The sequence below is a fragment of the Kogia breviceps genome, chromosome 15 (assembly GCF_026419965.1).
Source record: "Kogia breviceps isolate mKogBre1 chromosome 15, mKogBre1 haplotype 1, whole genome shotgun sequence".
Taxonomy (NCBI): Eukaryota; Metazoa; Chordata; class Mammalia; order Artiodactyla; family Physeteridae; genus Kogia; species Kogia breviceps.
In genome coordinates, this window is record NC_081324.1 from 16341974 (window position 1) to 16364883 (window position 22910).

At 42.4% G+C, this 22910-nt stretch overlaps 1 protein-coding gene across 3 annotated transcripts in view; it reads left to right on the forward strand.

Annotated features, from left to right (window-relative positions):
- ATP8B1 (ATPase phospholipid transporting 8B1) overlaps positions 1-22910 on the forward strand; it is a 112824-nt gene that overhangs the window by 66309 nt on the left and 23605 nt on the right. For all 3 annotated transcript variants that reach the window (XM_067015223.1, XM_059040437.2, XM_067015224.1), the window contains exons 3-15: positions 3404-3501; positions 5196-5309; positions 6917-7015; positions 7129-7190; positions 10542-10614; positions 10729-10799; positions 12422-12504; positions 12625-12783; positions 12953-13041; positions 15088-15278; positions 17717-17925; positions 19198-19241; positions 19892-20048. In XM_067015223.1, coding sequence (XP_066871324.1) covers positions 3404-3501; positions 5196-5309; positions 6917-7015; positions 7129-7190; positions 10542-10614; positions 10729-10799; positions 12422-12504; positions 12625-12783; positions 12953-13041; positions 15088-15278; positions 17717-17925; positions 19198-19241; positions 19892-20048 — 1449 coding nt within the window. The remainder of the gene's footprint in view (positions 1-3403; positions 3502-5195; positions 5310-6916; positions 7016-7128; positions 7191-10541; positions 10615-10728; positions 10800-12421; positions 12505-12624; positions 12784-12952; positions 13042-15087; positions 15279-17716; positions 17926-19197; positions 19242-19891; positions 20049-22910) is intronic.

Consider the following 22910-nt stretch of genomic DNA (forward strand, 5'->3'; position numbering starts at 1 on the left):
CGTACCACAAAAAAAAAAAAAAAAGAAAAAAAAAAAAAAGAAATAGGGTTATTGATTACTTGACTGCAATCAGATTTCTGAAATTAACTACAAATGCTTCTGTGGATAAGCTCAGTATATTGTAGACGAAGACACTAGTTACTTTCCCCAGGCTCCCCAGCGTGTTATTCAAACTGTAAAATTAAGAGACCAAGGTCATTTCTAGCAGACCCTTCACTGCCCCTACTTGAGGTCAGACAGTACCCTCTATCTGAGCCATCCAGTTCAGACTGGGCTGGGGAATGAGGAGGTCGTGCTGAGACAGCGGAACCATTGGCTGGAGGACTTCATTATGAAGCAAATTTAAAGAGCCACAAGGGGGACGGAGAAACTAACTCATTAACAGGGCAGCTCATTCCTTCCTCTTGAGCATTTCTGAGATTGATTTTATCCCCTCTCATTGGTCTTTTCTCCCTTCTCGAGGAATCTTGTCTGTTTTTCTTCTCAACCTTCCTGAATTTTTGAACGGCAGTTCTCAGAGGTATTCTACAACACTGATGACCAGGGATGTGTTACAAGGCATCTGGGAGCCAAATTAAACCTTAAAAAATTCGCAAGTTACCATAAAATAGAATGGATTCAAGATTACCCTATAAAATATCTTTTTTTACCTACTTTCATTTCGATCTCCTTTTTCAGTCGAAAAGAAATGTTCTGATTGCATACATTCTAACAGCCCGTAGGAGCTGTCATGTAGTTCCATTAAAATTTTCCCTTTTGATAATACTGCATGTAAGCTAAAAAGATGCTTAGAACATTTCCATTTGTAACGACATAACAGTTATGGTTACCCAATGAATGGCAGTCCAAATGATGCAAGGGAAATTTTCAATAATGGTATAGTGGCTTTTAAAAAGTCATAAGGTTGGGCTTCCCTGGTGGCGCAGTGGTTGAGAATCCGCCTGCCGATGCAGGAGACACGGGTTCGTGCCCTGGTCCGGGAAGATCCCACATGCCGCGGAGCAACTAAGCCCGTGAGCCATGGCCGCTGGGCCTGCGCGTCCGGAGCCTGTGCTCCGCAGCGGGAGAGGCCACAACAGTGAGAGGCCCGCATACCACAAAAAAAAAAAAAAAAAAAAAAAGTCATAAGGTTAATTATTTGCTTTCTTCAATGGTCCGCAACTGTTCCTTTTGCAGTACTATACGTACTTTCTTTGAAGCAAAAGTCTAGAAAATGAATCATTAAAAAATGAAATATGTTTTTTTCTAAAGCTTATTTAAATTTTTGTAATTATAGTCATAATATTGATAATCTTATAATCCTTTACTTGTAAATGTTCTTTAATATAATCCCATCTCCAAAAAGAGTGTCTCACGAGTTGTCGAGCCCCCTTCTTTGTCAGTTTGCAGAAGAAGGAGGAGCTCATCAAGACCTGGTTCACGGGAGTTCCCTGGTGGCCCAGTGGTTAGGATTCGGCGCTTTCACGGCGGAGGCCTGGGTTCCACCCCTGGTCCGGCAACCATCCCACATGTCACACAGTGTGGTCAAAATACAAAAAAAAAAACTTAAAAAATTAAAAAGAGAGTAATGTGGGAAAAAAAAACAAACCCCAACACCTGGTTCACCCACTCTCGTGTGTGTCACACAAGGGAAGTTCATCTCACGTGCGCGTTCAAACGCACAGTCAGTGGGGGACCTTATGCCAGAAAGGTGCTTCCTGAACTTTTCTTCCTAAGTTATGATATCCTTGTCTTGAGCTTTCATAGTGGTGACAGCTTATGCCTTCCTATTAGGAGAAGACGCATAGCCTGAAATTAGGTAACAGTGGAAAGGGTGACCCTATACTGACAAGTGACCCTGCCCCAAAGTCTGCTCACTAACAAGGCAGTCCTCATGGTGGTTTGTAGCATAAATCACAAAAGAAAGTCCAGTCAGTAGAGCAAGGTGGATGGAGAGGTTGGCTTGGGGGGTCAGACTGCCACACTTTGAATTCTGATTCTCCCCCTGAATCCTGTCTCTGCCTCCGTTTCCTCAGCTGTAAAACTGAGATATTAACTACTTGGCATGATACCTGGCACCTACTAAGCACTGAACAAATATTCCCTTTAGAGCCATACATCAGGGGACAGTAGAAGTCAAGAGCAGATGGGCAAAGACAGAACAGGTGGGTGGAAATTTCTTCCCTACCGCTATAGCCTGACTACCAGGCTAGTGATCTCTAGGTTGGAAGGTCCCTTTGGCTGAAATTTCCATCAGGAGCTGGACTCCACCATTGAGATGGAAAGGAGTCAGGCTAGAGATAAACTGTATCTCACTGTTTGTGAACTTTACCTTCCCTGTTCATTCAGAAGGTCGGCAAGCATGTCCTCAGAGGGTCCTTCCAGCCTGTCAGAGGTTTTATGGGAACCTATCTCCTGAGAGCTGTTCCCTCTAGCAACAGAGAAGCCGAGGGCTTTCTAAGGTTCCCTGGAATTTAGAAGTGGCGATTGAGTGGTAGATGAGACATTAAGTGCATGGAATGAACTTAGAAAGACAGCAGCAGATGCTGGCCGTCAGGGTAAAGCCGTGCACAGCCCCGATCTATGATCAGGACTCAAAAGTGTTGGATTCATCCGCGATACCCTTTTTCTTTGATTTATTCATTCACTAAGTATGTCATGGGTTATACATTTTACAAACCAAGTCAATGAGTTTGAAGTAATAATTGAGCCGTCACTTTGTAGAGCTCTGGGATTTTTGTTCGGGCCATGTTTAAATGAGGATTTCTCTGTTCGAATTGAATGTTCTGGAACAGTGGGTCCAGTTACAACATGGTCATTGGTACGGGCCTCTCACTGTTGTGGCCTCTCCCGTTGCGGAGCACAGGCTCCGGACGCGGGGGCTCAGCGGCCACGGCTCACGGGCCCGGCCACTCCGCGGCACGTGGGATCTTCCCGGACCGGGGCACGAACCCGTGTCCCCTGCATCGGCAGGCGGACTCTCAACCACTGCGCCACCAGGGAAACCCTGAATGGCAGATATTTCTTGTCTCACAGTTCTGGAGGCTAGAAGTCTGAGATCCAAGTGTTGCAGTATTGATTCCTTTTGAGGGCTGTGAGGGAAAGATCTGTTCCAGGCCTCTTTCTCCTTGGCTTGTCAGTGGCTGTCTTCTCCCTGTGACTTCACACTGTCTTCCGTCTATGGGTATCTCTGTCCCAATTTTCTTTTGTCACAAGGACAGCAGTCATATTGGATTAGGGTCCACTCTAATGACCCCGCTTTAACTTAATTGTATCTGCAGTGACTATTTCCAAATAAGGGCATACTCTGAGGTACAGGATGAGGTTAGGGCTTCAATGTGTGAATCTAGGAAGGACATAATTCAGCCCATAGCAACATGCGAATTTTCTACTTGATGGACTTTTTTCTCTTTCTTTTTTAAAGATTGTACATGGCAAGTCAAAGCAAATGATCGAAGCTTCCACGAACAACCTCAATTTATGAACACAAAGTTCTTTTGTATTAAGGAGAGCAAATATGAGGTAAGTTGATTTTAACTTCCTAAAATAATTTTAGTAAAAGCCAGTTTTTCCCAGTAACCATCATGCTTACTGGCTTTGTGTGACACCTGCCTTCCAGGTAACCCCTGGCCTGAGGCTACTGGTAATCATCATTAGTTCTCTAGAATGTCATTTTTTAAATTGAAGTCTAGTTGATTTACAATGTTGTGTAAATTTCTGCTGAACAGCAAAGTGATTCAGTTATATAGATATATAGATATATAATATATATATTATATATCTATATACATATACACATTCTATACATTCTTTTAAGAATTCTTTTCCATTGTGGTTGATCACAGGGTATTGACTATAGTTCCCTGTTCTATACAGTAGGACCTTGTTGTTTATCCATCCTATATATAATAGTTTGGATCTGCTAACCCCCAAATCTCACTCCATTCCCCTTGGCAACCACAAGGCTGTCCTCTAGGTCTGTGAGTCTGTTTCTGTTTCATAGACAGGTTCATTTATGTCATATTTTAGATTCCTAGAATGTCATTTTTTTTCATCACACTGAGATTAACTACCTTAAGGGTGTATGGAGGTGGCTTAAAACAAAACAAAATTGTGTAGATTGAAATTTCCCCTCCGTCTGTACGAAGCCCTTTAAAAAATATTTTATAAAAGACTCTACAATAATATCACAGAAGCCTTGTTTTTGACAGTAATAAGAATTCGAAAGGAATCTTAGTAACTTATTTCCCCCTCTGCCTGGGATGGATTTAGAGACTTTGAAGATATTTTCACCTCGAAAATGCTTATTATCATTGAAACATAAAGAACCCCCATTACGTCTGGGCTGAAATGTTTGTCTGTTAGATCCCTAGGGCTGCTCTAACAAAGTACTACCACTTGGGTGGTTTAAGTCAACAGAACTTTATTCTCTTACAATTCAAGGGGCCAGAAGTCTAAAATCAAGGTGTCAGCAAGGTTGGTTCCTTCTGGAGCATCGGAGGGAGAATCTGTTCCAAACTTCTCCTGTGGCTTCTGGCTGACAATCCGTGGTGTTCCTTGGCTTGTAGACGCATAACTCCAGTCTCTGCCTCTGTCTTCACACGGCCTCCCTGTGTGTGTTTCTGTGTCTTTGCCCAATTTTTCTCTACTAAGGCCAGCAGTCATTGGATTAGGGCCACCTTAATCCCGCATGACTTCACTGTAACTTGATTACATCTGCAAACACGGTATTTCCACATAAGATTACCGTCACAGGCATCAGGGTCAGGACTTGAGCATATCTTCTGGAGCGCACAACTCAACCACACCCGTTTCTTTTTCTTACACAGCCTCCATCCCTCTTAAGTAAAAGAATGTTCCTTTCCCCCCATGTTGACGTCTCCCATTTTCTTCCCATCTTTGCCCCATTTTCAAGGAGGCTTTAAGGGGTCAAGGGGCCCAACAGCAGGATCCGTTTGGTCACAGATTTGCCACAGAGACCTTTGAGGTGAAATGTCTGCATCTTGTTACTGTCTCTGACATAAGCCTCCAAGGGGTCATTTTGAGGCCCAGTTAGAAGTAAAAGCTTAAAGGAAATCTCAGTATCTTTCTGACAAATTACGTCCTTGGTCCTTGTAGGCCACAGGGCTTAGTGATTTTTGCAGGTGTATGTACATTGTGACACGGTGATAAGTGTGTGGCATTGTTTAGAATGACTTTCTCATTTTTTCCAACAGAATAATGCAATTAAAACATACAAGTATAATGCATTTACCTTTCTACCAATGAATTTGTTTGAGCAGTTTAAGAGAGCAGCCAATTTCTATTTCCTGGTCCTTCTTATCTTGCAGGTAATACCCTTTGATATCTTAAATCTGTTTTGAATTATGGTGACTTAATAATATTCAGGTTGTTATTGTTTAAGATGCATATAAAATGTGAATAATCTTGAAAGTTTTCTATATGGACATCTGTGTTCTGCACATAAGGGAAAGTGCCTTATAGACAACCAGCTCAACAGTGTTAAATGAACAGGGAATGGGAACAAATGGAAATGTTATTTTAATTCTGTATTTTAAAAAATTCAATTTCCTACTGATGTCAGTGGTAAAACTGGTTTCCCTGAAGTGAGTAAAGTTAAAATCTTCACTTTGTAAAATAATCATACCTTAAAATTAAATCCATTTTTTCATGGTTGGCCTTTATTTTTTTATTTAGATACCAAAATATTGTTGATTTTTATTAGTATTTTGGTCATAATTCTCAAATTACTTTTGTGAACTGGTTTTACACTACTGGAAAGGCCTAATTTTTTCCTGAGGTTTTTTTTTTTTTTTTTTTTTTTAATCTTAATCGTGGCAAGGAATTCACTTATCTGGAGAGCAAAGTGCTACCTTCCCTTTACTTCCTTCTAGAGGGAAAAGGGGAGTTCCACATACTGACAATAATGGAGGAAATGAGCTTTCTCTCTTCTAACCATCCCCTAATTATCTTTTCTGAAGGTACAGTGATCCCAGTTAGGGAACTAGTAATAGCCTTAGACAGCCCTTTCCTTGCACTGTTACTTCACTTAATTCTTGTGCTCGTTAAGTACTATCGTAACCTTCAATTTGCAGAGAAGAACTGAAGCCTGGTGAGGTAGAGGAACTTGCTTCAAGTCCTATCACCCTAGGTGGCGAGGCTGGGTAGGACTTGGATCCAGGAGTTTGACTCCAAAGCTTGTCATTTTAACCACTGCATGATATGGCCTGATGATCAAGAGGATGGTTGCAAGAGATCTTTACTAGCTTCCCAATCTTTTATTCCAACTTGATGGCCATGTTGATGGATGTGAGGCTTCCTGCAAGGCCCCCCTCTTTCTTGGCTAGACCGATAGCAAGGACCATGAAGGACGCACTTTCTTCTAATGGTCCCAAAGATGCCCCACCCAATCCAGAGCCAGCCACTATCTACTGCTGTTTTTGCCTCCATCATGGGATCCTCAGAGACCACTGCTGAACAGCCAGCAGCATAGAGCCTGCTGTATGCATTCCCTGAAAGTTAAAGGACTCCTTCTCCCTGGGACCCTACAGTGCCTGCCTGTTGTTAATTATGACTTTCACAAAAGGTTTGGAGCATTTCTCTCTTAGATATCATGTTACAAAGCTTCCTTGGTGTCCAGTGAAAGCCATAATGAGACCGGGAGCCACTGTCCTCTGGGCTGTGTCCCAGGAGACCAGAAGTGAGAGAGAGAGAGAGAGAGAGAGAGAGAGAGAGAGAGAGAGAGAGAGAGAGAGAGAGAGGCACGAGAAAGGTTAGCTGGATGCTTCAGCACCTTTATGCCTGCTCAGCAGGATGCACTCCTGGATGATAATGGAGATTCGCCTTAGAATCAACAAGCTTAGAGTTAACGGTTGCCTGTAGGTCAGCTGTACCTTCCTGGGCACACACGTACGCCTTCTTTTTTAATCTCTTTCAGGCGATCCCTCAAATCACGACCCTGGCGTGGTACACCACCCTGGTGCCCTTGCTTGTGGTGCTGGGTATCACGGCCATCAAAGACCTCATGGACGACGTGGTAAGGATTTTTTGTGCAGCTTCCTCCTCGCTGCTGCAAGCATATTTTCAAGTGGCATTAATACTTGACCTTTTGAGATTATTAAAATAACCTTTCCCATCCCTCCTCTCAAGGCTCGCCATAAAATGGACAACGAAATCAACAATAGGACGTGTGAAGTCATTAAGGATGGCAGGTACCATGCTTTTCTGAATGTGTGACTTTCTTCCAAGGATGTAATGTACAAATACATCTAGAAACACCCTTAGAGATAACTATTTGAACTTGAAAGTCTATCAGTGCATGAACCTTTTCCTCGTAAAGGCCTCTCTTCACTTCCTAAGACAAAGCGATACCCCAGTTGGGGTCCAAGCGGTTGCCCGATGGGGCTGTGTGTCCTCGGCGCTCCTGTGTTTACACAACCCATCATCCTGGAGTGTGCTGCTCCATCTCTGCTCTTCCCGAACTTATGTTCCCCGGGGCTTTGCCCAGGTGTCCTGACACCCTTCCTGACTCCCCAGCTACAGTGATTTCTTCCTTCACTGTGTTTTTTTTTTTTAATAAATTTTTAAATTTATATATTTATTCATTTCGTTGCTGTGCGGGGGCTTTCTCTAGTTGAGGTGAGCGGGCTTCTCATTGCGTTGGCTTGTCTTTGTTGCAGAGCATGGGCTCTAGGCGCATGGGCTTCAGTAGTTGTGGCATGTGGGCTCCATAGTTGTGGCTCACAGGCTCAATAGTTGTGGCACACGGGCTTAGTTGCTCCGTGGCGTGAGGGATCTTCCCAGACCAGGGCTCGAACCCGTGTCCCCTGCATTGGCAGGCGGATTCTTAACCACTGCACCACCAGGGAAGTCCCTCACTGTGTTTTCAGAGCATTTTGTTTTCATCTTTCTTATTATGATCTGAATTTCATTAGAATTATTTGTGTGGAAGTCTCATCTGTCTGGAACTCTTAAGTTTCTTGGGGAGACTGCACCTGCTGGTATTTGATTTTGTGTCCACCTAAGCATCCAGCACACAGAACGTGGTCATCAATGTTTGCTAAAGTAATGTAGTCATTGGTGCACAACGTACCAACTCAGGGACCAGTGGTGAGTCATTTTTTAAGCAAGAGCTTCGAGGAAGAACTACAAATTCAAGTGCTAAAAATAGTGACTAGGGCTTCCCTGGTGGCGCAGTGGTTGAGAGTCCGCCTGCCGATGCAGGGGACGTGGGTTCGTGCCCCGGTCCGGGAGGATCCCACATGCCGCGGAGCAGCTGGGCCCGTGAGCCACGGCCGCTGAGCCTGCGCGTCCCGAGCCTGTGCTCCGCAACGGGAGAGGCCACAACAGTGAGAGGGCCCGCGTGCCGCAAAAAAAATTTTAAAAATAAATAAATAAAAATTAAAAAAAATAGTGACTAAGGCCCAATTCAAAGACGTTTCATGTGTCAACACTGAGGAAAATAACCCGAGTTACAGCCACACTTCAATGGTGTCTACTTTGAATATAGACTATTTCAATCTATAAATATGTTTAGATGCTTTTTTTCCCTTCCAAGTAAATAGATTCTATTCCAAAGGTTACCTTTCAAGTCACTTAGAATCACTGTCGTGGATGGTGGTGAGATTCTTAGCTAGCCCACAGAGCCCTGTTTAGCCCACAGCCTGGCTGACTACACCAGTAAAGAGTAGCTCCGAGTAGCCTTGAATTGGGGTTAGGAGTGCATATAGGGCATGACCGTGGCCCCGACAGCCCATGTATGGGGACTTGGGTATCCCTGGGGCAAAGTGACAGGGGTCTCCCAAGGGGAAACTGGACGTCACAGTGGAAGAGTCAAACGGAATTGCTTCTAATACCCCCGAAGAGCCGTGGCAAGTAGGTGCTTAACTTATTCATTTATAATTGAGACCCACACACAAATTGCTAATGGATCATTTCAGAAATATTAAAATGTAAACTAACTACCATTCCTCTTAATGAAAGGTAAGCCAGGTTAAGAAAAATCTTGAGATTAAAAATTGTGCATTAAATTCTTGTAAAATTGGGGAAACTGGGGTATAAGCGTAGATTTTAAATGTATTTTAAATCTCCAGGTCTCTTTTATCGATAAATTAATGGGAGGACCAACATAGTAATTGGATTTCTGCCTCCAAAAAAATTAAGGTTATTAGTTGTGGTCGGTTCACAATATCTGTTAGGGATATCTTTTCTGTAATGAAAACCTTTAAAACAGACCACAGGCAGACCTTACTTTATTGCATTTTGCCTTATTGTGCTTCACAAATACTGCATTTTTTAACAAGTTGAAGGCTTGTGGCAACGCTGCGTCAAGCAAGGTGCCGTATTTCCAACAGCATTTGCTTATTTCGTGTCTCTGTCACATTTTGGTAATTCTTGAAATATTTCAAACTTAATCATTATTATTTTTTTGTTATGGTGATCTGTGATCAGTGATCTTTGATGTTGCTTTTGCAAAAAGATTGCAACTCACTGAAGGCTCAGATGACAGTGTTTTTTTAGCAATAGAGTATTTATTTATTTATTTATTTTTTAAATTTTTATTTTTGGCAGTACGCGGGCCTCTCACTGTTGTGGCCTCTCCCATTGTGGAGCACAGGCTCCGGACGCGCAGGCTCAGGGGCCATGGTTCACGGGCCCAGCCGCTCTGCGGCATGTGGGATCTTCCCGGACCGGGGCGCGAACCCGTGTCCCCTGCATCGGCAGGCGGACCCTCAACCACTGCACCACCAGGGAAGCCCAATAGAGTATTTTTAAAGAATGTATGTACATTTTTTTTAGATATAATGCTATTGCACACTTAATAGACTACAGTATAGTGCAAACATAACATTTATATGCACTGGAAACCAAAAATTTCATATGACTAACTTTATTGCAATATTTGCTTTGTTGTGGTGGTCTGGAACTGAACCTGCAGTATCTCCAAGGTCTGCCTATACTATATTTAAAAACTTTTAATAAATGTTGACTTGTTAAACATTTAAATGAGTGTTTCCAGTAGAATTTAATACTGAAGGAAGCAATCTTTTTACTTTATCAATATCCTTAGGAGATTCATTAGGAAAATGGTACACACTCCTCAAAAAGATAACTTTAAACAGTAGCAAGGAGGCCAGCACTAAAGCTCCATGATGATTCCAGGTGGCCCATGTGGGAGCCATAGTGCATCCCTGTCCTGGGACCAGCAGGTGATGGATAGCTGAGAGGAAAGGAAGGAGGAGGGCTGGGAACACAGGACATGAGCAAAAACAGAGGGGTGGCATGTGTCTCCTTCCCACACGCTTAAGGAGCCCCCATTGACCCTCAGTTATACAACATAGGATGGAAAGGACACATCAAAGTCAGCACCACCATTGTTACTTCCTTCAGAGGAGAAGACGATCCTGTGACCCCTTAAACATCAGATGGCTGAACTTTTGGCAGACCTTTTTCCTGTGATGTATACGTTTTCCCAGAATCCTTGGCTTCCAGACAGAATAATTCCAAATCCCTTGCCAGTAACTTTAAAAAGCCACCAAACTATCATTCTTTTTAATATTTAGGTTCAAAATTGCCAAGTGGAAAGAGATTCAAGTCGGAGATGTCATTCGTCTGAAAAAAAATGATTTCATCCCGGTAAGTGGACAAGCTCTGCTGTCTCATTCCTTGTCCTCACATCTGACCTCGTGCTCAGTTTTGCCTCGGGGGTCGGGGTCTCTCTGTGTTATTGGTGTGTTTTGTTTCAAACAGGCTGACATCCTGCTGCTGTCCAGCTCTGAACCTAACAGCCTCTGCTACGTGGAAACGGCTGAACTGGATGGGTAAGTGGGTCTTAGGTGGGCCTGTTGGAAAGCTAACCTTTGTTACATTGAAAGCTGTGCACTTGGATGAGAAGCCCTGAGGTCTGGCCTTACCTCTACCCCCTGCCGGCTGTCCAGCAACCTCTGTAGGAGACTAGCCTCTCTTTGTCTTTGCCTTGTTAGTACCTCGAAGGACCAACAGTAAGACAACAATGGTCTGACTCCCTAGTATACCAACTCCTCTTTGCCTATTCCATCGCCATATTTGAAAGCCCATTTTCGGGGAAAGTAGAAGGTTTGATGACACAATGTATGCCTGAGCCCTTTGCGAGCTGCTGATCAGTGTTCAGACACAGATGAATGACTATTAGTATCTGTTTTGGAAAAAAAAAGAATAGATTTTTAAAGTCTTTGCCAGTGGACTATTTTCCCCCTTTGTTGGTTTTGGTTATTATGCTACCACTTGAAAAGATAAACTTCCACTTTTGACCATTTTGACCAGTTTTCAGTGTATTTGTGGAACGCCAACTAGGTTGCATTAGTTTTGCGTGGTAGCTCATTTAATCTTTTCAACAACCCTATGAGGCGATATTAGTATTACCTTGAAGTTACCCATGAGGAAACTGAGGCACTGGAGGTGAGGTCGCATGCCCAAGGTCACACAGTGGGTGGCAGAATTGGAGTGCTGCTCCCCTGTGCTCACTCCCAGGGCCAGTGCCTGTGTTTCCCATTCTGACACAAACCCCTTTCCCCACACCCGAGATGTGCGTAAGCTTCTTTATGGAGAGCTGAGATCATCTGAGTAAAAACGAGGGCTTTCTTTGCTCTATAAATCAGTCCGTTGTTTGTTCAACCTTAACTGTAAAACAGCTCTTATTCCCGTGAGTGAGAGATTCTAAAGTTTTACAAAGATATAAAATGCTAGCATGCTCTGTCAGAGCAAACGGAATGGAAAGTTGAGAACCACTGGTCCACTTCTTAGTGCGTGGAAATCCCCAGTCAGTATTTGTGGAACTTGAAAAAAGTCATTCATCGTAGTAAGACAGGCTGGCTTCCCAGAGCATGTGTGTCCAGCCTGGTCCTGCGTGTCCTCTTGCATGTGCCTAGCCTTCCACTGCGGTGGGGACATGCCAAGTATTGGGGGTAAGGTGACCATGTCCTTTTTTAGATAGAATTAATCTTTCAAAGACATAGGATCCAGTTATTCACTCTAGAAATTATTAAGTTGATAGAGTCTTGACCCTTTCAAACACAAATATGTTTTGTAGAATTATCTTAGTGTGATTAAATATTAGAAGCTAAGTTTTTAAACAGCAGTTTGATAGTTCAGGTTGGTGGTAAGAATTAAAGTTAGTAAGAGAGGGAAAGGAAGCTTCTGGGTACCTCTGTCCTACCCAGATTGCCTCACTGTAACAAACAGCAAAGGGGGCCAGCATTTCCCAGGTCAGGGGTTTCTGTCTAGTTCAGGGGATAACATCATCCAAACCTGAAGTTCCAAAGTGAACAGAGAGTTTGAAAATAGGAAAAACTAATTATTTAGCTTTCACTTCCAGGTATACCTAATGTTACTTTGTACAATTTTCTTTAACTTCTTTTTCAAACTCTGAAATTTGTTCATTTAATTTTTTTTTCTCTTCTTTTAGAGAAACCAATTTAAAGTTCAAAATGGCACTTGAAATCACACACCAGTATCTCCAAAAAGAAAATTCATTGGCAGCATTTGATGGTTTGTGCAAACATGTCTTACTTTGTTTCAGATTTTTGTTGCTTGATTCAGTCCGTATTAATTAAAACCAGAAAATCTTTCATATGTGAGTACTTATGTAGATCATATCTCCTTTAAAAGGTTTTATTGAATGCGAGGAACCGAATAACCGACTAGATAAGTTTACAGGAACACTGTTTTGGAGAAATACAAGTTTTCCTTTGGATGCTGATAAAATTTTGTTACGCGGCTGTGTAACCAGGAACACTGATTTCTGCCATGGATTGGTCATTTTTGCAGGTACTTTCTGAGTCTCTTGGGAAATTGATCTGTAGGCTCATTAAAAATGTAAAGGAGGAAATTGATTTTATGTCCTTTCTCCTTTGAAACCAGAGAAAGAGTCATTTTATTGACATGCCAGTGAATTGATTTTCCCAATTGTTGATCATATTGAATTTTCCATTTTTAGGTGCTGACACTAAAATAATGAAGAATAGTGGGAAAACCAGATTTAAAAGAACTAAGATTGATTACTTGATGAACTACATGGTGTATACGGTATTTATTTTCTGTTTTGGTAGATTGCTGTCTTTTGGTCTAGATTTGTTGACGCACTATCTCTGCAGGCCAAGTACAAAAGTTCACAAGGTGCACCAAGGTTGGGAGGGGGTGGGCGGGAGAGGAGATTCCCTCCCCTTTTCTCAGAAATGCTACATTTCTAATTGGAGAATCTCCCTGGGAATGTAAGTTTCAGTTGTTGGGTGCCCTGAGTTGACAGTGGAGTGACCAGTTGGGAAACCAAGGAGCCTTAGATAAGTTAGTGGGTCTGGGCTCCTGAAGGCAAGGTAGGGTTGATTTTACTGCTCTTAGTTTCTCATAGAGATAGTTCTCTTAAAAGCCAACCTTTTTGTTTTGTTTTTTTTCCCCAACATATGTACAGTATGAGTCCAAATATAAGGCAAGTTTAGGTATAAGGTCTCTCAAGGGTCCCCAAGACCACCCCCAGCTTTGATGATTCACTAGGAGGACTTACAGAATTCCGTGTATAATTGTCCTTGTAGTTAGAATTTATTATGATAGTTCTTGCTTGTTACAAAGCAAGATCAGCAAAGGGAGAAGGCTCATGGGGCGAAGTTCAGAGGAAACCAGGCGCAAGCTTCCAGGAGTCCTCTCCCAGTGGGATCACACACACCAGACACACCCAGTCCTCCCCAGTGACAATTTGTGTCAGCCCATGTGAAATGTTGGTTGTACCAGAGAAGCTCATCAGAGACTCAGTGCCTGGGTTTTATTGGGGTCTGGTCGTGTAGGCACTCATCTGCCTGGATGCACCAGAATTTCAGACTCCCTAAAGGAATGTGGGTTTTCAGCATAAAACATATTGTTTTACACGAATAGTTAGGCACAATGAGCCATTCTTATCAGAGAATAAGAAATAAGGAATCAGGAAACCCTTCCAAAATCTAAGTTCCCAGAAGCCAGCCTACAGTCAACCTTGCAAACAGGCCTTCTCAGGATAGCAGTCTCAGGACTGCTATGTTAACTGTTCTGCATGTAGGGTGGCCCTAAATATCAGGCAGTCCTCTAGTTTGCCATTGAGAAACTTTTTCAGGTATTTAGTTTAGTTTGGTATGTTCACAGGGGAGGTGAATTCCAGGTCCCTCTAGTCCACCATTTTGATCAGTCTGATCTAGTTTAATTTGAATACGTAAACTTTTAGAGACTTATAATACTTACAGTACTTCAATCGCAGATACATATTCAAAATTACATAAAAGTAATATATTAATTTAAGAGACAGTTAGTTTTTCCCTGCTCTCACATTTCATGAAAACTTCATTTGAGCTTTTCTGACGCACCTTCCGTGTCATTGGCTTGGTTATCGCGTGAGCCTTCACAAGACACTCCTCATCGTCTCTCCTCTGGGCCAAGTTCTTTTGAAATATAGCACTTTTGGAACCTGTGTCCAGAAAACTTTATTCTTACTCACAAATAACCAACTAGCACTAGGGCTGTTGACTTCTTTATTCATCCCTTAAGCATGTGCTCAATCTCCACAACAGAATACGTACTATATGACTTCTTACAGGATCTTAAACGTTACGTGATCATTAAATCTTCAGGAATAATTACCCAAATCTGGGTGAAATTTCCTTGCCTTCTTTTTTTTTAAAAAATCATTTCCTTCAAACATTTTCTATACGTATCCCAATTTAGCATTCTTGGAAATTGTTTCGTGCTAAGGTAAGGTGTCTTTTCCAAACAGCTTGCTATTGTTCAAAGGAAAAGCAATTGAGAGGGTGTCCAATAATATGAGAATATTTAAAGATTTGAATGTAAGATACCACCTTCTCTTCTGAAAGATAATTTTGGGAACAAAACCTCACCTTATATGTGGTATGTAGGATAAATCAATCAACCACAGAAATAAATAGACTTTCAAAGCATTCTTATGACACTGTTTCTATTTTAAGTGTGCTGTTTTTACAGACTACTAAATTATCATACACAAGGAAAGTATTGATGAGATAAACTAGCGTCTATAAAATGCATGGGGTCGACAATGCATCTTTAGAATAAACTTAACTGTTGAATGTCTTTTAGATCTTTGTTGTTCTTACCTTGCTCTCTTCGGGTCTTGCCATCGGCCACGCTTACTGGGAAGCTCAAATTGGCAATTATTCTTGGTACCTCTATGATGGAGAAGACTCGGCACCCTCCTACCGTGGATTCCTAAATTTCTGGGGCTACATCATTGTTCTGAATACCCTGGTGCCCATCTCTCTCTACGTCAGGTAAGGCTGTCTTCTCTTTGGTCTTTTGCTTTAATGGAAGAACACAGTACATCTTCCCAACTTAACACCTTCAACTCTGGCAATTCGTGTTTCAAAGGTCATAAGGAAGAAGTAAGAAAATAGCTTTCATTTCAGAATTGAGGGTGATACGGGGAAAGGAAGTTAATGTTGGTGTGTCTGCTCTGTGCCAGACACAGCATCTTTTATCTCGACCTCTTGACAGTTACGGCTACCAGATTCAGAGATCGAACTCTACTCCTTAGTCACTTGCTTGGCAAGATTCCTTCCTTCCTGGTGGGCTGCAAAGCCCAAGCATCAGAAAGAGCTGGGTGAAGATTTAGAACGTCGTGGAATAACTTGGTTGTTTTCCTTTTCAGGAGCCTTCCTAACCTCTTTTCTGTGTCTTCCTTATTACCACCTGCTATACCTATTGCTTGGAAAACTCACTGGGTTTCCTGAACGCTGCCTTCTAATGGGAATACCACTCTCCCTGCCCACCGTCCACCTCTCAAAACGTTCTGTGTTTCTCATCTCAACCTCAACCGCGATAAAGAGTCAGGATCGTATCTCTGACAAATGGTCATCACCTTGTTTTGTGATATTTCTGACTTTTTTTTTTTTTACTTTTTCGTTTTTTAATATCAAAGTTCACTATCCTTGGTCAATTGAACTTTAGACCACTGGGAGAGAAATTGTACCTTGAAATATACCCAGCATTCAGAGTCTCCTCTTAGTTCTGATCAGTAATAGCCCAGAGGCATATAGGGCCACATGCATACCTGTAATTAGAAGCATTTATTTTATTACATGTGCATTTGTTTTATTTTTAATTTTATTACAGGTATAGTTGCTATTGTTCTTTTAACATGAAGTAAAGCCCTGGGGAGCCGTGTGTTTGCAGTTATTTAAAAAAAAAAAAAAAACTGAGATGAGTTTTACCATTGTTAGGGGAACCTATTATACAGATTATTTTGTCTCTATCTATAAATGTATGTTATGAAATAAACCGTATATGGAGTTTTAGATTTAAAAACTCACGTCATGTGACTAATAGGATTTTCTTTGTTTCTTTTGGAAGTAAAGGTCCTTTCAAACTATAAATCGATCAGGTCATTTCAGATAGTCTCTCTGCTTTGTTTTTAACCCTACAGTCCATTCATTCAGAATAGACTCACAGAAGCCACACTATACCCACAAGGCCCATGTGATCTGCTGCTCTGCCCTCCACACCCAACCATAACCTCCAGCATCTCTACCCACTCCCTGGACTCACTCATCTCTAGCCTCCTTGAATTCCTCAGCCGTACCAGTGCCTGCCACAGGGCCTTTGTGCCTGCTCTGACCTCCACCTGTAATGTGCTTTTCCCCTCCATATCTACATGGTTGCTCTTTCATTTCCTTCAGGTCTCTGCTCAAAAATCACCTTATCCCCCTGGCTTTTCCTGACCCTCTCTTTCTTAAACATCACTTCCTCTGCCTGTCGGTTTCCGGCTCCCTCACCCTGCTTTGACTTTCTGCAGAGAATTTTCATCACCTGATATACTGTGTGTTTACCGGTTTATTTATTTGTCCATCTCCATTAGAAGGTAACCTCCTTGAGAGCAGGGTTTTTGTCTCTCTTGTTTACTGATGTGTCTGTCCCCTGTACCTAGGATGGTGTCTGGTACATAGTAGGCACTCAGGAAATACATAAGGGAGGAGAGAAGGAGGGAGTTATTTTTCTACCTGTTTAGCTTATTATAGACACATCCTTTGCCCACTGAACAGTTGCTGGATGTGTAAGCACCTTTCTTAAATAGTTGAGATAGATTTAATCAGTTATAGTTTTTAAATGGAAATGATCCTTTTAGAATATCATATTTTGGACATTCTGTAACCTTTTAAGAATTTAGGACTATATACAAAATGGATAAATGACAAGGACCTACTGTTTAGCACAGGGAACTATATTCAGTATCTTATAATAACCTATAATAGAAAAGAATCTGAAAAAGAATATGTAAATATAGATACACATTCCTCAAAAAATATATATATATATCACTGAATCACTTTGCTGTATACCTGAAACTAACACAACATACAAACATACTTCAGTTAAACAATGGTGGGGCTTCCCTGGTGGCGCAGTGGTTGAGAGTCCGCCTGCCGATGCAGGGGACACGGGTTCGTGCCCCGGTCCGGGAGGATCCCACATGCTGCGGAGCTGCTGGGCCCGTGAGCCACGGCCACTGAGCCTGCGCGTCTGGAGCCTGTGTCTGGAGAGTCTGGAGAGTCCTGGGCGGACTCTCAACCACTGCGCCACCAGGGAAGCCCTAGGGTTTGTCTCTTTGTATCAATAGATAAGCAGCTTGCTCCTGGCACAAAGTTAGGACAAGATCCACTGCCTGCCACTCATATCTGAGAGCTCGATTAAAAGTAATCTTTTGTCTTCCTAGCGTGGAAGTGATTCGTCTTGGACAGAGTTACTTCATCAACTGGGACCTGCAGATGTACTATCCTGAGAAAGACACGCCCGCGAAGGCAAGAACCACCACGCTGAATGAGCAGCTCGGGCAGATCCATTACATCTTCTCTGACAAGACAGGGACGCTCACACAGAACATCATGACCTTTAAAAAATGCTGCATCAGCGGGCAAATTTACGGTGAGTGGAAGCTGTTAGTTATTCAGTCCCTGGGCCTGTGTGGCCAGAGGCTGCCTTCCCAGAGTGGCTCGGGAGGTCAGGAGTCAGAAATAGGTACACATTCCGCAAAAATTTAACTTGCCATGTGACCCAGCAATTCTGCTCCTGGGTACACACCCCAAATGAACCAAAGGCAGGGACTCGAGCAATATGTGCACACCCATGTTCGTAGCAGCATTATTCACAATGGTGAAGGTTTAGAAGGAACCTAAGTGTCTATCAGTGGATGAGTGGATAAGGAAAATGTGGTATATACACACAATGGGATTTTATTCAGCCTTAAAAATGCAGGAGATTCTGACACTTGCTATGACATGGATGAACCTTGAGGTCATTCTGCTAAGTGAAATAAGCCAGGCACAAAAGGGCACATATTGTATGACTCCACTTATTTGAGGTACTTAGAGGAGTCAAATTCATAGAGACAGAGAGTAGAATGGTGGTTGCCAGGGGCTGAGGAGAGAAGGGAATGAGGAGTTAGTGTTTAATGAGTACAGAGTTTCAATTTTACCAGATGAAAGAGCCATGGAGATGGATGGTGTTGACGGCTGCACAGGTGTGATTGGACTTAGTGCTGCTGAACTGTTCACTCAAAAATAGTTGAGATGGTAAATTGTACGTTAACGTGTATTTCACCACAAATATATTTTAAAAATGGATTTCCATTTGATCTTCTGAAATGTGCTATAGATGTATAAAAATAACAAGGCTAATGCTGTATTCAAAGAGGGTGCTCTAACTTTTAAATAAAAATGATATAATTCTTTTAAAAGCTGTAAGCATAACATCATACGCTTTCCACTTGGAGGAAACTTTGTGCTGTGTATGGTACTTTCCCAGAACATCAGTGAGGAAGGTGGGATTCTGAGGGCTTGAGGAAGGGGTTCTCCTCTGCGTGGGTGGTGGTTCCTTCTGAGCTGGGGGCGGGCGGGGGTAAGGCACCTCACAGGACGTGATTCTGGCCCCAGAGGAGATTGCAGGGTATAGAGGGACACAATTTGCCAGTATTTGAACCTCTAGGCCAGAAGCCAGCAAACTTTTTCAGTAACAGAACCAGATAGGAAGGAGATATTTTAGCCTTTGCCAGCCGCATATGGTCTGTATCAAATATCTTCTTTGTTACGCTTTGTTTGTTTTCTACAACTCTTGAGAAACCATTCTTCACTCGAGGGCTGTCCAGAAACAGGCTTCGAGACCCGTTGACTCAATTGGTTTTGTCCTGTTTGTTCACAGGAGACCATCGGGATACTTCTCAGAACAGTCATAGCAAAATAGAGGTGAGTCCTTTCACTTAGGGAATCTCTTGGGTTGTGTACGAGTTTCCTGGGCTGTAACAAACCACCATAAAATGGGTGGCTTAGAGCAACAGTAATGTATTCCCTCACCGCTCGGGAGGCTAAAAGTTGGAAATTAAGGTGCTGGCAGGGCCACGCTCCCTCTGGAGGCTCTAGGGCAGAATCCTTGCTTACCTTTTCCTGGGTTCTGGTGGTTGCCCGCAATCCTTGACATTCCTTGGCTTGCAGACTCAACACTCAGGAAGTCTGCCCGTGACGTCACATGGCCTTCTGCCTGTGTGTCTGTGTCCAGATTTCCCTCCTTTTATAAAGACACCAGTCATTGGATTAGGGACCCCCCGAATCCAGTATACCCTCATTTTGATTACATCTACCAAGACCTTATTTCCAAAGAAGGTCCTATTCCCAGGTACCAGGGGTTAGGGCAACATATCTTTTTTGGGTCGACACAATTCAACTCGCAACAGGCTGTGTTGAGACAGATTGTGAGCCTCTTGACACTTCAGAACGTGTTAAAATCCTAAGGTGATGCTTGCATGAAGACGCGGCTTCGGAGAAAAGTTCCTATCATCTGTGAAGCCCAAGTTGTTTGTTTTAAATCCCACTGACTTTTCCTCCTCTGCTTCTTTCAGCCAGTGGATTTTAGCTGGAATACGTATTCCGATGGGAAGCTTGTATTTTATGACCATTATCTCATCGAGCAAATCCAGTCGGGGAAGGAGCCGGAAGTGCGACAGTTCTTCTTCCTGCTGGCCGCGTGCCACACGGTCATGGTGGACAGGCTCGACGGTGAGTGTGGCTCTCGCATCTCGGACACTGGGGGCCAGTTTTTTTAGTTTACGGGGAACTCGTGCCTGGGACTCGAATTGCACATAAAGAGTGGTATGAACTAGAGGTGTTTCAGTTAGGTTTCAATTATGATATTTTATACCCCAGAGAAGTGCATGGCTTACATGGCATATTCCAGGGAGCCTTGCCTTCTAGATCCCGGGTTCTATTTCCCATAGGTAATTCTTTGCCAGAGATATCCTGCAAAAGGCATTTCCGATATAAGGTTTCTTCTTCCTAGAAAATATGATTGGTCTGTTTACCCAGAGGGCCAGCTGACAAAACAGTTAGACCAGGTCGCCTGAGTCCTTTTTTTTCCCCCCTCTGGGGAAAAGAAGTGAATGGATAGCAGTGCAACTGTCTTAAAGTCCTTCTCCCAGGGATCCTGTTACATATTTCAGAGAACCCAAATACCCTCAAAGTAAATGACTTCTGAAAATTCCCATCTCAACCTGGTGAGATTTAAACTTTAGAATCACAGGATCATATGAATTATGATGGTATATCAGGTAAAGTTTCAAATGATTGCAGTCTGAATCCACATAGCATATTGCAAATTATCACTAAGCTAATTCAAAGTACAAATATAACAAGGTGTATACATATTTCCTATAATAATAAATATTACTGTCCAAAGGAAAAATAAAAGAGTGTGTCTTTTTGTCGAATCTCCACCCAAACAATGACTATCTGTGGGCCTCTTCCACTAGATGGTATACTAGCCAGCAACCCATGAAACAGGCTTCTGGCCTCCTGAAATTACATCTCCTTCACAGTTCTAGCTCCAGTCGTGTTTATCACTTTGGAATTGAAATCTTATCAGTAAAAAAAATGATTGACTCTTGCAGTATAACAGAAGAATCAAAATCCTCTCACTATCTGATTACTTAATATTTATGAAGAGTCAAACCTTATCTGGATTGATAAATGGACTTTAAACTTGGACAGTCTTTACTACAAAATAATTTCAGAGAGAACTTATTTTTTACATTCAGATATGTTTGGGGTTTGAAATAATAGCAGCCAAAAGCCTAGGCCTCTTGAAGCTGGCCTTTTCATTTGAAGGAGCATAATTCATGTGTATTTGCATGGGAACAAGCACGTTGACGTGTAGATTCCTCTGAAGAATTCTATTTTTTTAATTAACCTTTTTTAAAAAAATTGAAGTATAAGTTGATTTACAGTGTTGTGTTAATTTCTGCTGTACAGCAAAGTGATTCAGTTATACATGTATGTAACATTCTTTTTCATATTATTTTCCATTATGGTTTATCACAGGATATTAAATACAGTTTCCTATGCTATACAGTAGGACCTTGTTGTTTATCCATTCTATACAGTAGTTTACATCTGCGAATCCCAATCTCCCACTGCATTCCTCCCCGACCCTACCTCTCCCTCGGCAACCACAAGTCTGTTCTCTCTGCTTGTGAGTCTGTTTTTGTTTCATAGATAAGTTCATTTGTGTCGTATTTTAGATTCCACAGATAAGTGATATCATATGATATTTGTCTTTCTCTTTCTGACTTCACTCAGTATGACAATCTCTGGGTCCATCCATGTTGCTGCAAATGGCATTATTTCATTCTTTTTTATGGCTGAGTAATATTCCATTGTGTATATATACCACATCTTCTATTCATCTGTCGATGGACGTTTAGGTTGTTTTCAAGTCTGCAGCATTCTTAAATGCAGCTTGTGCTAGCTTTGTTACAGCAAATTTGTCCAGTATTAATGAAAGCTAGGTATTTTGTCACCTATGGACACAATGATACATTATATAGATACACATGTGCATTCTGAAGAGAGCAAAAGGTGCCCTTTTGTCATATGCATTCTCCACCTTAATCAGCCCAGCATACAAACGAATGTCCTTTTCTGTTTTCTGATGCTGAGGCTTCACATGTAGTGGATGAAATCTCCAGAGGAGAAATAGGCATAAAAACTAAATGTGTAGAAGCTATTGAAGGTAAAAGAAAAATTGATTTTGGCTTTGATACATAAAAGCACCTTGAAAGGGTCCATTGGAAGGGACCTTGGGAGTAACTCCTCCAAATGTTATAGAGGAGGAAATTCAGACCCAGAAGCACCAAGACCTACCTGAGCTCAGACAGCATGTTAGGACTCATTTTAGCTGAGTCCTTCCACTCCACCATGCTGGTGTGCCTCTGCTCGTGCACTCTCATTTTCCCTCTTTTGCAAGAATAGTAGAGATTGGCTCATCTTTTATTATGCGTAACATCAACAGTGAGAGGCGAGAATCTTGTCACGTTTGCTCAGCAGACGGTTTGTGTGGCCCAAGTGTTGAGTACATGTAGGGCACATGGAGGCTGAGTGTAGAGAAGCTGCATTGGTTTTCTGTTGCTCTGTAGTGAATCACCACAAGTCAGTGGCTTAAATCACCCATTCATTAGCTCACAGTTCTTTAGGTCAGAAGTCTGGGCACACGGCGTGACTGGGTTCTCTGCTAAGAATCTCCCTAGAATCAAGGTCAGGCCACGTTGTCAGCTGGAGATCAGCATCCTCTTGCAAGCTGAGAGCAGGATTCAGTTCTCTGTGGTTGTAGGACTGAGGTCTCCGTTTCTTTGCTGGCTGTCAGCTGGGGCTGCTTTCTGCTCCCAGGGCCTCCCTCCTTCCTTGCCACATGGCTCCCCCTGTCTTCAAAGCCAGCAGTGGAGAATCTCCCTTCCATCAAACCCCTTTCATGCTTCAAATCTCTCTCCCCAGGAAGAGCCCCATCCCTTTTGAGGACTGACCCAGTTAGGTTGGGAACACCCAGATAATCTCCTTATCTTAAGGTCCACCCTGATCTGGACCTGAATT